This window comes from Liolophura sinensis, chromosome 8, assembly GCF_032854445.1.
Source record: "Liolophura sinensis isolate JHLJ2023 chromosome 8, CUHK_Ljap_v2, whole genome shotgun sequence".
In the NCBI taxonomy this organism is placed as follows: Eukaryota; Metazoa; Mollusca; class Polyplacophora; order Chitonida; family Chitonidae; genus Liolophura; species Liolophura sinensis.
The window spans coordinates 29,520,544-29,536,940 of NC_088302.1; the positions used below are offsets into that span (position 1 = coordinate 29,520,544).

The 16,397-nt window shown below is 39.6% G+C and overlaps 1 protein-coding gene across 1 annotated transcript in view; it reads right to left on the reverse strand.

The window, feature by feature from the left end:
- The window catches only part of LOC135473161 (uncharacterized), a 37,198-nt gene extending 23,154 nt beyond the window's left edge, over positions 1–14,044 (reverse strand). Inside the window, exons 1-3 of the mRNA XM_064753001.1 lie at positions 13,895–14,044; positions 4,550–4,717; positions 1,973–2,140 (exon numbers count right to left, since the gene is read on the reverse strand). Of these exons, the coding sequence (XP_064609071.1) occupies positions 1,973–2,140; positions 4,550–4,717; positions 13,895–13,971 (413 nt within the window). The 5' untranslated portion in view covers positions 13,972–14,044. The remainder of the gene's footprint in view (positions 1–1,972; positions 2,141–4,549; positions 4,718–13,894) is intronic.
- Positions 14,045–16,397: the final 2,353 nt, after the last annotated feature.

A 16,397-nucleotide genomic window follows, 5' to 3' on the forward strand; every position in this document is an offset into this window, starting at 1 on the left:
ATAGATATTGGAAAAGTTTTGACAATAAATGGCAGCTGAGCTAATGTACTGTATCTGTCAATTTTCTGGTATAATGCCATAATAGCATATCTTCGAAGTAGATCTGTAAGACTATCACTCTGATAATAGGCGAACCTTGGACTTCAGAATTCCCGGCTCTCTAGCTACACGATGGCTTATATTGGAACCGGCGATCAGATGATGGCATTTGTGCAAATATCTGCCCGTCACGATGACAATAGACGCATTAGAAGGTTGACAAGCTAATATAGATTTGGCTCGCATCTGCATGCGCGAGGCCGAAGCCATTACATTATGACGGCGGTGCCAAGACCAGATGAATACAAAAGTGTCTACGAGACTGCGGAACGAACGACGAGAGTGGAGCACTGCGTGGTCATTGATGCCCCAGGCTTTTTAATATATCACTCGCCTGGGTTTACCATCGATCCGACCTGAAGCTATCTGTAGCCAGTTAACCGGCATTGTTTCCAGTACAATCCTCTTACAACTCGCCCGAGAAAAGGTTAATTAAACGACTTTCTACTTTATTAAACCAATTTATAAGATACGTCGTAAGAAAGGTTGGAGTCTCCTGAATCTGTCCTCGACTGAACTTCCAACATGTTACGCGACTCTGAATTGACCCCAAGGACGGTACAGTAGGTTAGATAAATATGTAACAATGGTACAAACAATGATTTTACAATATTGTTTTCATTAAAATCAATCGGATATGTTGCAATATGTAATACTAAACATTGCATTTTTGAGTACAAATTTGTGCCAATGTGTTTAACATCCGTAGCTCAAAATGTGACATGCAATGATAAAACTGTAGTCCAAGCCATACCATGACAATGCGACACTTATACATGGCCTCCTGGTGCTGCAAAGCAAAAATTTGGTGTTGTATAATGCTAAACTGCTTTTAAATCGAAGAACTTTCCATGTGTTACTACATCATATCACATTTTGTGGCAATGATTCATATGTTTATAGTTAAACCAAGATGCTGCTTTACAAGGGCACCACAAAACTGTAGGACACTTCCAGCGTGTGGAATAAGTTTCGATTAATGCGCCTGAGTTGTGTAAGACTCCGAGCGAAGTAGTTCGCACGGAATATCCCAAGTATGTCACGTGACTCTTCACAACACTCCCCGAAGAGACCCGAGTTCAACTAGAGGCTTTGCCCTCTTAGATTCCCTTCCTCTCACCCAGTTCTGTGGTCAATGTTTAATTGCACGTGAAAAAAGCAGTCTCAGTTTCAAGGAGAAACCCAGGCGACATGAAATCTGCTGGCGTTCCAGCTAGAGTCAACACGCTCAAGTGTTTGAATTTTGACGCGCTAACTGGCAGATAGCTTAACCTTCGAGTACCTTTCGCGATCGATCCGCGTTCTTATCCTGAAAACATGGCCATTTTATGGCCATATTCCCCGCCAAGACAAGCCTCATTCGCCACTCATGATTTAACGAGGTGTACTGAAACTCGCCATGGCAACCTGGGTCGGGCTTTAATTAACACGTTTAGCTTAATCACCCCGAATATTCCACCATACGTTCACACGCCAAAGTTTAAACCCACTCTATCCATACTTGTCATCCACGCCAAAATTCCACCAACATTCTCTTCGCCTAAAAACCTACTTTATACACCATGCTTCAAATTTACACTGTATCCAATGGAACACGTGGTGACCAAGTGGTAAAACGCTGCTGTCTATTACTCGCAAGGAAACAAAACTGGGTACGGGTTCAATTCCGGCGTTGAACAGGGAATTTCAGGGACAAGGAATAAAGTCTTACGTCCGTTAAAGGCCACTTGCCTTCCACCTAATATGATATGTATTTGTCAGGAAAACAGTGGAGTACATCACAAATTTAAGAAGGAAAACTCACGTTTACTCCTGTACCATACACCGATTCACCCTTTCATACTCCTCAAAAATCTATAACTCTAAAGCTTACCTGTTAATGAGGTCTTCTCTTTGATGTGCCGCTTCACGTAGGAAAACGGAGTAGTTCTTTTTTAGGCTAATATTTCCGTCCACCATGTACGTACTCCCCGGTAACTCTCGTTGGTGATGTAAATTATGTAGCACACTATAAACATTATTATCCACTGTTTTTGTCAACCTGAAATTTGGGAGAATCCAAAACACACATTAGCAATTGTTATGGAATAAATACGACATTTGGTACACATGAGATGGTTTTAACATTTTAGTATTCTTACAATGGCCTGTGAATTCGATAACACTGGACGTATGAACGTGTGATATTTTTGAATAACTTTGTTGTTTTGATGAGATACCTTTTCAATAGTAACTCAGGTCCAAGCCGGACATATCTCCGTTGTATTGTAACACATGGGCATTACGATGTCAGTTTGCACATAAATAAGGAACGTTTCAATCTAAAGTAACACAGCCTAAGCCTAAGGTTTTTTTTCTTGATTCCATCACCTTTAATGATGTGTGTGTGAGCAAACTGATGACATATTACTCATTGAGTAGAAGAGAAAAATGGTCAGCTCAGCTTGAACCCGAATTAGAGGTTGAGGTACCCTACTGCATTGCACGGGCAGGAACTGCATTTGAATTAGGTACAATATCAAAATGCCGTATATACACACTTATTAATGTATCTGTGTTGGTTGCATTTACTCTGCCTATGTCCCGCCAATGAGACATATAGGAAACGAGCCTGACCACTAGCCTCATGAATATTAGCAACAGCACAGGATCTAGCTCTCACTAATGAGATTACACATTGTTTGGAATATGGTCAGAATTCACGTCCAAATCTAGACATTGTGTCATATGGGTCATTGGATGATAATTGGGAGGGCAGAGCACATGTTTCTAATTCTTTATGTATATATATATTTGTCTATAAGGGTCTAGTCAGGCACTGCGTATCAAATACATCGAGCACCGACTTGCACATTGGATGCACCAAAGCTTTCTTTGACATGTTCCCCGGTTATCGTGTTACTTTTAACAGGTTCAAACCGAAAACTGCTGCGAAATCTAAGAGAGCAAGTGTCGGAGAGAAAGAGGAAGTGTGTTTGGGCCTGAGATCACAGGCCGACTGGTTTATTCTATAATCAGAATGGAGTGAAAGTACGGCCAGCACGCAAGACGGATACATTTCCTTGATTAAAACACGGAATTAGTATTGAAAATAAAAGGGACGTGATCCAAAGCACCGCAATTTTCTAGATGAGGTACGGCTGGGCGGTTTAGTCGTTCAGAGTGGGCCTAGCGTGAAGAGAAGCAGGGCTGTCCGCAACCAAAAGGACCTGCACACAAGGTTACCAAACGTGCGGTTTTTGTTCAGGAGTTACATAAAGGCCGTGTGCATTAGGCATCGAGTGTGTAAGCCCGAATAAAGCACAGCGACTCGGAATTGTCGTGATGTATAGTTGCCACAGAGAAAGGCTTTATAACACAACCCGGATTACTGTGCAGCTGGCCAAATGCCCAAACATGGCGACACGCTCTTCAAAGACAATACGTCGCTGGCATCGACCTCCCCAATTGCTTCAGAATATTGTTTTTTTGCAAGAACCATAACACACTTTGTGCATCTATGAAACTTCAAATCACTTTGAATGTGTATACTTCACGTGTTTTAACAGTTAGCAAGGGATCATAATTGACGTTTTGGGGTGAGGTGGGATAAGTAAAGGCCAGCCGAAGTATAGACAAGAGAATGACGATGCCAATCAGAACGCAAGCCATAATGACAGAAATCATAGTGTGTCCAGATTATAAGACGTCTTACCTAGAAAGGAAACTTTTCGTGGTTCTGTTTATGGTTAAGACACTTGATTGTGTCCAAAAGCAATGTATCTAAATTGGAGGCTTACCCAAGGAGTGAGAAGGAATATTTCGTCATTTCAAAAATAAAGAGAAATTAGAAATGAATGCTGGTTTGATATTTTGCATTCTGAACGCAAATTTCTGCCAATATACGCCCGTATTCACGAACTTCATACAATGGTTTATGTTACTGATTACGACGTCTATTATCTGAGGCCATATCCAGTCTGACAGGATGCCTACAAGACGGACTTCTACTTACACGAAAATGAACTGTAATTTGAATTTCCAAACATATTTCATACTCCTTTCTTGGCAAGCTAGGCTTACTAATGAAACACTCCTTTAGAATATCCTAAACATGTTTTTCATGTCTACGACCTGGTTGATTTTAAACGGAAATATCACGTTCTAACAACCGTGATGAATTCTTTGGTATGTATATGTTGTGTAGGCTGGAGTAGACAATGAACAAGGGCCAAGGAGTAATATGAAATGCGGCTGTTACAGTTAGAGAAGTCAAACTATTGTTGACTGATTTCATGACAACCAATTTCTCACTTATTTGTCTGGGTGACAGGAAATTTTCGCGGGAGCAATCACATTGTGATTTTTTTTTTTTTTTGGAAGCCGTACCATTTATATGTCTGGACAACAAAACAAGACTCCGTATGCGAGTTATGTATACAGGATATGTCAAACTGGTTGCTATGGTTACCTGAATTGATTGAGGTTGCAGATGGTGACAGAGGGGAAGGCTAGTCGCTCGGGGTAGCGCGTCTCCAGACTGATGTGGCTGGGGAAGGTTTGATAGAACACCACTCGGTCCATCAGCTGGTACGCAAGTAACCCCAGGCTCCCCAACAGCAACAATAGCCAAATAAACCTGAAACACACAGATACGCATATATATCACTCAACAATCCTGTGGGCGACGTCGGACAGATAGTTAACCTGACAAAAGTCTGAGATAAAACGAGTCCTCAGGTGGGACTATGGGCTACACGAAACAGCCAGGTATATGTATATATCGATATTACTTGGCTGAAAATCACTACCTGCGCGTCCGTTATCTCTTGGGAGAACAGGAAACAGATGTTGTCCAACGTGCCGCATATTGAACTTCTGCTTTAGAAGCGAAATATTGGCACTATCACTGAATAACATGGCCCCATATTCATATAGATTTAGGCTCATGTTCGCTGTAGACTCAGGGTAATGTTAAATTCAACAACCCCCCCCCCCACACACACACACCTCCAACCCCCACCTGCAAAGGGCATGCCAAGCCAAGTAACAACGAGCAAAAGTCACAAAAGTATCACAAAGCATAAACACCACAAACATCAATATTTACGCAAAACTGCGAGATCCATTTATCGAATTAACAAATCCAGCAGGAAGAAAATAGGAAAATAAGCCTCACTATATATTCGCATTATCAACGTAAAGCCAATAAACACAACCTTAGCATTCGATTTGCGCTTTACACAAAGTATTAAATTGCATATCTGCCGTCAGCGTTTAAAATCTTAACAGTCAGTTCTCTAGAAATAAAATCTAATTTTGCTCAAAATGTTTGCAAGAATAAATTTTGGGTGAGTTACTTCACTGCGAAACTATCATTCCCCGTCTTCCCACCCGTACCACCCTGTGATGAAAACAAAAACTTTTGTTCAAATTTTATTTTGCTCTTTAATTCGAAAGTGACAAATACATCAATGGCAGTGTTTAATTACAGACGGCCTGAGGTCGGGTTTATGTGCCTGAACGTGTTTCCCGACTCCAAAAGACAGCGAATCATCCTGAACGACAAGGGTCTCTTAACCCCACCTCCAGCCTTACATAATAACTATAGAATCGTACTCAATTAAGGATTCCTAAACGCAAATTATATACGCCAGACAATCAGCCTAATGTTTCGCTTTCAGTTATAAAGGTTATGGTCGATGATCCAATGTGCTAAACAAGGGAGCCTGGCCACTTTATAACCCTAAGCATATTTCATAATTCAGTTTGAAATCAAAACGCTCGCAAAAAATGATGCAGTCGAAAAACAGAAATCATAACTGCATGACAAATGGAACCGCTTAATTTATCCATCTCTTAATACAAACCAAACCTTACACAAACCTCATCTAAATGACTCTGACAGCTGATCCTGTTATTAAATTGACTGTTGGTGCATTAATAAAAGATAATATCTTTTGTAGTCTGAAGTTAATGGCGAAGTCTTGTAGCGGGTGTTGAGGTGGGAACCAGAGCGCCACGGGGTGAACACGTGGAGACATTTACACACACCGAACTATTCACAGGCCGTAATCACTGTATACTCTTCTAGGCTTGATCGTATCAAGACTAAAGTATCACAAAACGGAAACAGAAAATATGGATGTGGATAGAAGTGATAACAAAACAAACGGCGTACAGACTGATTATCATTGAAAAGGGCTTTGCTGGTTGATATTGTATGAAGTGGCTTCATTTTCAATAGTTTACATTGCAAATTTTGTGGACGCTAATTGTTTCTAGTTATACAGTAGACATTACTACGTCTCTTATGGCCAGAAATTATCAGACGGATTTTAGAAGAATACGTTGTTTATTAGACAAGCTGTGGATAGAGGGTCAGGTTTGATTTTCCACATGTCCGATAGCTTAATACGTTATGTTAATAATTCCCATGGGTTCTGTTATATCAGGCATCTGGACAATGTACGAGCCATACCTCGGAGAGCCGACATAAGCATAGCTTTGTCGGTTATCTGATCTCCAACTCATCCCGAAACTTTTGTTCCCCCATTTTTTTCTTATCAGGTCGCTCAGTGATTTCTGTTGTAACTCAGATACAAAAATTAACATAATGAGACATAAGTTTATAAAAATGTATAATCTTTCATGAAAAGAGTGGATCATGCAACGTAATGAATGTCTTTCGATAAATCAGGTTGGTAAAACGTTCCACATGTGAAATTAATTAATATTATGTTTGCTTAGAACCACTTTTTGCAGTTTGTTTGTTTTGAAAAATAAAAGACAATAATGTTTTCTTATTTTTTAGGAAATTTATTTTATTTATTCGATAAAAAACCAAAAAATTTATTCTTTTTGCCTGTAAAAATCCGCAGTGGAGATAGGTTAAGGCCAATACCAAAACCTCCCAAAAATGTAAAATATTTGTTAGGATTTGTTCAATTGCCAAAATTGTCACTAAAAACATGGTTTCACCCGGGTCTCCTCCAACCATAATGCTTGCCACCGTCAAATAAATAAGTAAAATACCCGAAAATGTAACACACTTACCCGTATTTGCCAAATGCTTGTTACCCGAGAAAGACAAAACTAACAGGATTTGTAAAAAAAATACTATGAAACCATTTTAGCTTCGTACGAAAAATTTCTTAAAAATTTCTAAGCATTTTACCAAAAATCAAGCTGTGTTGTTTCTGTGTGCCATATTGGATTAGAGATAGTGCTTCCGCAGAACAATTGTACACGGCAAGGTCGCAAATGCCACTATATGTCTAATGATATTACATGTATTTCACTTCGTAGTTTCATAGTTTCAATTTAATGGCCATAGTAATGGTTACATGTGTCAAACGGCTTCATAGATGATGCACAAAATTAGTGGTTAAGAGAAAGTTAGAATCATTTAGTGCTGTGAAACAGATAGATGCACAATGATGACCAAATGAAACTATTTCACATCGTATTTTCCCGGGTTGCGCATACATATATATATATATATATATATATATATATATATATATATATATATATATATATATATATATATATATATATATATATATATATATATATATATATATATATATGTATATTTCATAAGCATTTCATGATATGCCATGCCGGTTGAGAGGAGATCCTGAACGTTTACACTACACTGTGGTAAATACATGTATTAAAAATATTATTTTACATTTTTCAATAACAAGATGATCAGAATGATGAACTAAATGTGAACTTAAACACCTTATATACATTTTGTACATCATTTGGCTGGTGAGCCATCGATGACGATAAAGTCAATAGCCATACTTTGGTCTCAGTCGTAGGTCTTGTTACACTTTTGTCCCCAATTATAAAGCAAACACAGGAAGCAATGATCCATATACCACCTGTGCTACAGCTTCTGTACATGGTTTAAATAGGTAATTTGGAAGGGAATTTAGACAGAGAAAATATGTCATCGTTTATTTATTGTAAAGGCCTGAGAAATGATTTCCATACCACGCCTTATATGCTTTAGCGGTTACATTTCATACTTTGTAATAATGCACCCGTACAGAAGTAGAAATACATACTTCCTTGATTATCAGCTCACAGGAAAATGTTTTATATTGCTTCATTTTTTTAAAATTAACATTCATGAGAATCTATCTGAGGTGTAGAAATAATTAATATTTGAATATATCTGCTCTATCTATATACATGCTTCTGTCTGTTAATGATTTTTGTGTTTCACAGCCATACGGGAATGGGTTTTAACTAATGCACATTGCATAAAATTTGTGAAGGTGTCGACATTATGTGCTATAACATGATGTTCTGACATGATGTGTCGACATGATTTGATACAGGCTTCCTCTGTCAAGTCAGGACATGTTGAATTCTTCAGAAGAATAATATATACTTCACAGAATTCATTCATATTTGCTTCCAAATTCGACATTTTCGGGTGATGCGATAAGAAGACCTTTAGCAGCTTCTAATCATTAATGGTATAGCCCTCATATTTCTAATTATTGACGGTAAACCCCTGATATTTCTAATCATTAATAGTACAACCCTGATATCTCTAATCATTGACAGTAAACCCCTGATATGTCTAATCAACAACAGTACAACCCTGATATTTCTAATTATTGACGGTAAACCCCGGATATTTTTAATTATTGACGGTAAGTCCCGGATATTCCTAATCATTAATAGTACAACCCTGATATTTCTAATTATTGACATAAACCCCGGATATTTCTAAGCATTAATAGTAGAACCCTGATATTTCTAATCATTGACGGTAAACCCCTGATATTTCTAATCAACAATAGTACAACCCTGATATTTCAAATTATTGACGGTAAACCCCTGATATTTCTAATCATTGACGGTAAACCCCTGATATTTCTAATCATTGACGGTAAAACCCTGATATTTCTATTCATTAATGGTATAAACTTGATATTTCTACTCATTTCCGGTAACTGATATAAAAGAATAAATAATATCGACTTGACGGTCTAATGCGTTTGGGTGTAAACTGATCTGTTTGTGGCTTACGCTGGCAGGTGTGTGTTTTATTTTAATATGTCCAAATATTAAAGGTATGCTGTCATTTATATATGAAAAAATAGTCGACATGTTAATAAGAATTTAGGATGAATGCCTTTTTCTTTATTAAAACCCTGGCTTTGTCGCAACATCAGGACACTCATTTATTATCCTAAATTTATTTCACAATCTGGAAATGAGTCTTGGGTCATATTCGTGTTGCTCATCAGGTCCGACTGACAAAGAAGGAAAACGGTGAGATATTTGTGAATAAAATTCAAATTTTCTAGAACCAGTAAAATATATATTTTATGTGCTTGAAATTTAATGATGCCTTTTTCTATAACAGTTACAGTGTTTTGGCAAAGGAAATTCGGTGTGTCCGGAGTAAACCACCGCCCCTCGCCTGGAACATGTACCTGACAAAGCTTCTGACTTCAAGCAGCAGCCGATCTAGCAAGAGCCGGGCTCGAGACTGGGAATTTAATGGTCAGAGGTTCACACCTGCCTGGTAAGAAAGTTAGGCTTTTCAGAAATGCATGAACCTTCAAATCACGTACGTGAATGACCGGCCCAGATAGCACAGTTGCTGGAGCGTCCGCTTCGGGAGCGGTAGATCCAGGGGCAATCCTAGGTCGAGTCACACCTAAGACCTTAAAAGAGGAAGTTGTAACTTCCTTGCTTGGCGTTCAGCATGAAGGGGATAGTGCAACGACTGGTTGACTCGTATCAGTATAATGGCTTGAGCGGGGCGCCTTACTTGCCTTCGGTAAGGCGTCTCAGTAAAGCAGCACTAGATAAAAGAGGGGTGGAAATCCGTCCTACAACAAGGAGGCACATTTACATGCACTCTAAGGATTCCTTTGTCGTCAAGTGACTGAAACATTGTTAGGGACGACGTAAAACCCCAAGCACTCACCTCACTCAATTACGTGAAAGTTATAGTTAGATTCGAAGGTGATTTTGCATTTCCCTAATAGCAAGTTAGATTTCATACACCCAATTGTTATTCTTTCAGCAGAATTTAAACAGAAATACTAATCAGTGCAACTCATTAACCACAGCGCCCGGCAATACACGCCTAATTATACACGCTGGAAATATAATCTATATCATTTACAAATTAGATAAACCATTGTCTTTCATATGTAAAAGCTGAAACGAAGTTGAGTTCTTTTGTCGAAAATTGTGATAAGCTGTCAAATATAATTATTATATTACATATTATATAGCTGTTTACTTTTGCGAAGTTAATATTAATATAATTCTAATTGGCCAGTAGCCAGAATGCATCATTTTTTTTCACAGCTTCCGCTTTGCACTTCACATGGCTGTTGTCAAGGAAGTGTCACTATGGCGACAGAAGCTGTCGGGAAGCTTGCAAGGCTTCACGCACTCCGCGATAATGGATCGAGTTTATCGGTTATCATTATGGAAATTGATAAGGTTGTCAGTGGACAGCAGAAACAATACTTCACTTGTGAATGACCAGGTTGTTTTGAAACAAGAATATGGCGAAGAGCAGCAACGTTGTTATGTGTTTCTTGTTATCTTTACACACCACTGCCACAAGATTAATCCTACTGTTTACAAGGATACAAAGCTTAAACAGACACGGTCAGACATTGAAACACATTAAAAGCTGAGAAAAATCACTTTGCGCCATAATCTAAAAAAATACTGAGTAAATAGAAAATAGTATGTGAAATATTTAGAATATATGCCCACAATGTAACAGAGAGATGTAACAACACTCTCGATACCTGTGCACTTTGTAGGCTACACTCCATGTAATTGACAGTTATTCGTCGTATGTCCATTGACTTAACTAAGCCTGCATCGCACGTACAAATACATATGACTTAATACGTGGGCATTATGTGCCCCGGTAAATCCTTGTTTATGACCGTTATTCATGTTTAAACGCCCTCTGTTCTTTGTTGCCATTTATAATTAATCACCAGTCATGGAGAGTATGAAAGGTGCAGTTGGCAGGTAAGATCCTAAATTATCGTTTTCCCCTCTAATTGCATTTAACAAGGCCCGGCTCGGATTTTTTGATGACTGTACATCTGTTGGAATTATACGTAAACAGGTGACCATAAAACTGCTCACTTGACGTGGAAACGAGTGGAGACTTGAAGGACGCGCGTTGAGCATGGAAAGAGCATCGCGTGATTCTCTGGATTTTCGCGGAAGCCGCGCAAAACTAACGGTTGATATTAGATGTCTGTTGCTCACCTACATGTCACGACATTTGGGGCGGATTTACAGGAAACGTGGGCTGACCGTGTGCTCAATGTCATTAAGGTTAAATATCCCGACGGGTCGTCCGGTTGACCGGATGGAATCCTACATTACACCCAATATCATGCATCCGTAGGTGAAATTGTGTATCATATGTGTATCAGACTCTAATAATGCTAGCGCTTTAAAATTATATTTACAAAAGATTTTGTCTAACTTCCCACAACATATGATATGTAATCTGGCGGTCGCTGTTCCAGTTCCGCCAGATTCAAACGCATTTATTTTTCGCTACACAAATTATCCTTTCCGATTTTGATAACAATTATCTCGATATTTTGAATACTGTTATATATACGTGTAATATTTCACGCCCTATATCAGGCAATGGCCATATGAATTGGTTTTTTTTGTTATTCGGAACAAGCAAATTGCTAAACCTTGAGTGTGTAACCCTGATGGAGTATTTACCTCAATCTTGTTCAATCTCTGAGGGAAACACACACTATATATATACCTTTAGTTACATAAAAAAGTTTTATTTTCAAAAACACTACAAGAAACTTATTCTTAAATATAAAATCTATTAACATCTGAACCATTGATTAGGAGGTTATTGAGATAATAAGTATGTAAAAAGTTTCATTATCATATCTATTTACCATACGTTGCCATGGGAGTTACAACCAGCTTTGCTAGCGACAGGTTTGTGGAACAGGATTCAGGTTTGCAAAGTTTCCATTGATCAATGTTGTGAACAGAATAGGACTCAAATACTTGACATAGGTAATTTTTTTTATTTTACGGCCATATTAGACTGTGAATGCTCAATCTTAGAATGCAACTTGCCCTTTATGAGAATGGTGCAAGGTGAGATGGCTGGGTATCATACGCTAGAATGTTAGAATTAAAGGATGACGTCAGTCAACATCAAACGTAATACTGATAAATTCCTACTTGATCAGAATCAAAAATTACCATTATAACAACATGCGGCTTTGAAACGACATAGAAATGGCACACTGAAAAGGTGGATTTCTTTGGGGTATGTCCAAGATGGAACAAAGCAAATATAAGGTACTTAAATCGTTTTGTACAACTTGATCCTATATTAAAGCTTTCGGAGAGTACGTTCCCCATCATCAGGTAAAGTGGCAACTTAAAAGTGGCAGTTGTCATTTTACCTGATGATCGGGAAAGTACTCTCCGAAAGCTTGAAGTATAGGATTATGTTGTAGAAAGTGTTTTTTGTCGCATTATTTCTCACTAGTTTCTCACCACACCCGCATCTACTTAAATCGTTTTCAAAGTAAAGCCTGAACCAACATTTTGAAACAACAACTGTATACTGATGTGATTTACTGATATTGTCATATGCGTACTGAATAAAGAAACAAACCACTAGGACACATTAGGACGGAATTTTGTGGAGATTAATACCCTGTCAGTTAGGATTATTGCTGGCAGGCTATCAAGGAATTAGCTGGAGGGTATAGGCCTGCCAAGTTCACGGTGTCCATGCCGAGGAGATGTCTTTCTGCACGCCATCAACATCTCATGGAAACCTTCAAAAAGGAGAACAAAAGGTCATCGCGTTGCCTTTTTTTGGTCGCTGACCTCCGCGAGGCAACTTTAAACACCTTACATTATTAATTAGAACAGATGTGTTGGATGACGGATGGGGCTAAATTACCAAGGTCGGCCTGGAGAGCTTGTGTTTAGGTGTTACACACGCTATTTCACACCTCACGCTCTAATAACGCCATGTCGTGTAATATCTATGGTATCACCCTGGCTATTGAGTCAGCACTCCACTTGCAATCAGCGCAGCTTACGTAACCTATTCCCAACACCTACGGGATATTAGCCACGTGTGATCCTCTCCAATTATCACGTTTTGTTCGCAGTCATATTGACAATTCATCTCGCGGCAGGTGTTCTTATTCAGCCGTTTCATTTCCGGTATAGCCCTCAGTTTCCATAGTGAGGTTCGGCGCAGCTATCTCATATCTAGACTCCGCTGTAGAATATTTCATTTCGATTTAATACTTTCTCACTAAGTAATTCAAATCAGCGTATTTAGCCAAGGGCGGACCGGAAAGCGATTTGCGGTGTATACCGATAGATTTAATTAAATACTCATCTCAGCACTGGTGACAACACCTTTTTTAACGATGCACATCACAAACGGCATATTTTATTGTTAACAAAAAGGCGGCACATTATACCAATTATCAATGCTCACAAAATTTCCATAGAGCTCCTTACGACTTATCATGAAGCAGACGTAATGTAATAACAATATCACAGTGAACGAAGAGATGCTCAGATGACAAATCAGAAACAGACATAGATCCTATTTTTCCAGTGTAAAAGAGGATGACAAATTTAATGATTTAACAGCAGAGAAAGCAAGGCTAAGGAAGATTTAATAGAAACTATATGTGCGCCAGGTGTTGTTTATAATTATCAGCTGGATAATACAAAAGTGAACCTTAAATAAAAAGACACGTGGACCTACCTTCTGCAAATATGTGAGTTTGAGTCGACAATGTAGGCTAATCTATGGAATCCCCTCTCCCGGGCCGCTGTCACCATGTACGTAGAGTTTGGGTCACTTTCCGACCTTTTATTTTTCCGAGCTAAATCAATGTTCTCGTAGAGACACGAATCTTTGTCTTTTATACTGGCATAGATAGAATTTTTCATCATGTCCACCTCGGACTGTAAACTTTGCAGCATGGTGACGATGTCGGCGTCCGAATATCCACCTATGGGGCGGCCACGGTTACTGAGTTTAGAGGACGTTGAAGCGTCCACATAGTCGGCGTCGCATCTCTGCAATTTTCGTGGAGGTTCGCATGATAACGGTGGTTTGGACAGGAGAGTCTCTGCCTCTGCCTCCAGCATGATGGCCGGCTCCTTTACCGTGGTGTGATCCACGGGCCCCGTAGCCATTCCATACATCGGGCTGGAGAATACACACAAATCTTCAAAGACAATATACCTTTCCGTCTTGAAAGGATTCAGCTTTTCCAGCTAGCGAGAAAAAGTATCAGAAAAGCACATGGAACTGAATTCATCAAAGGCACTGGAGCACATGCAGCACACTTTCCGTGGAATCCTCAAAATTCACATTTTTGGTGGTGAACTACAGAACTTGCACACGTAAAAAAAATCCCTTTGTTTCGGATGGTGATACGTCCACAACGTACACTGAAGCACAGTACACAGATTGAACTGATCGAGTTAAATCAATCCGAGTAAAATAAAAGTACAATTTTTAGGTTAGGTGAACTCAATCAACTTTACGTAGAACCCGATACACGAGAAAGAGACAGAAACAAAAGCCTTGAGAGATCTGGAATAAAAGGCAAATCGTGTTCCGTCAGCGGTCAGCTTTGGTTACAGTGGCACTGACGGAGTCCGGCTACGTGGAAATACCGTGCAGTCTGAGTGAACTGGAACGGATCGGAGAGAAAGTAGCAAAAGTCTAATGAATTACTCCATTCATCTACTTAAACGAGTCCAGTTTCCATTAAAGCGGCATATAAATTTCCCATCACAGCGCGAACAAGGCTCCCCCGGTCACACAGTGTGGCTCATTGCTTTCTCGTATCTAAGGAATTAAGTCTGTAATTGATAAGGTCGCCGATTTAAGGTCTCGCGTGGTTCCACAGTTGATGGCCACGACCAGGTATTGTTCACTGAGCTCGCTCAGCCACTTGCTTCCTGAACCGATCGAAACTCCGTTAGACCTAACCTCCTGACTGGCTGACATCCACTGGCTGATGTCAAACCGCTTCCACGGCTATATGGCAAAAAATCCCTTCACCAAATCTCCATCCAAAGTTGTCAGCTCGTACCTGGAGGCATTCTTCCTGTGCATTTATCAGCTTAGATCGGTGAAAGTGGAGAGCTTGTTTCACTTTCTTCCTTCAGGCGCGCCGGTCGCTGGAATAACTGGCTTCACAAACTGCGTAACCTGTATAATATGATAATTACAGGCTAGTGTAGCTTTCTCGATCGATCCCGACGCGTTCTGGCCGCTCTTGCGAGCAGCGATTACACTGAGGAAGGTTAGAGAGCTATCTCAGGCGGTCATGATCCCGTGCGTCATTGTCATCCTTATAGGTTTCCCCCTTGGCAACTTGTCCGATTTCGCCCCTCTGACAATTCCTCAGTAGAAGCTCGCGTTTTAAGCTGCCAGATGTGTCGTGATCTCAGGGACACGGTTTGTTCCCAATGTCTGACACAGGCAAAACCATGTATGTCCGATATCTGAAATGGCAAAGAAAAGAACATAACTAACTGAAACATTTAATGAGCATATAACCATTGGGGAAGATGACGAACGCTGTTTAGTTTGGGGACCTGTTGAAAAATAAGCGGAACATTGTTTTTTCGGCTTTTTGGTGAGATTGAGTTTTACGCCTCTCAAAAGTGTACTTAGGAATGTGTCTTTAGAACCTAAAGCTGAGAAAAGGGGATAAGAACCGGGGAAGAGAGCGATATTGTTAAAAGATTGGATAATTTTCTTCTCCCCAGATCCCAATTAACTTCCGAATTCATACTTTAGACCCCGGAGGTATGGTTCCCACCTCCACAACCTAGAAAGCTATGAAAAGCACAATCTATTATCCCCTTGGCCCGTGCAATCGATATTACAGCCAATCGTTTTCGCCTCGGCAAAGACTAAAGCGTCCGTCCACCCCCTATCGGTTTTAACAAAACCAGCCACCGAGAAATAAAGGTGCAGATTGTTTACACCCACAAATAAATTATGTAACTTGTTGTTAATTAAATGCTCCAACGGAGTACGGGCAACTGGAAATATCTGCTAACTTGTCAGTTGTGACCAGAAGAGTGGATTGCGTGGACTGTGGTATGTGTTAATTGAATGCGGCCGATTTAACAGCTACCTCCATCCTCGGCACGTCTAGTCATTTATCGATCAAGCCAGGGTGCTTCGTTTAGCTAATTAAAACATGTACGGCCATATCGAATTTTCTGAAGTAGATGTT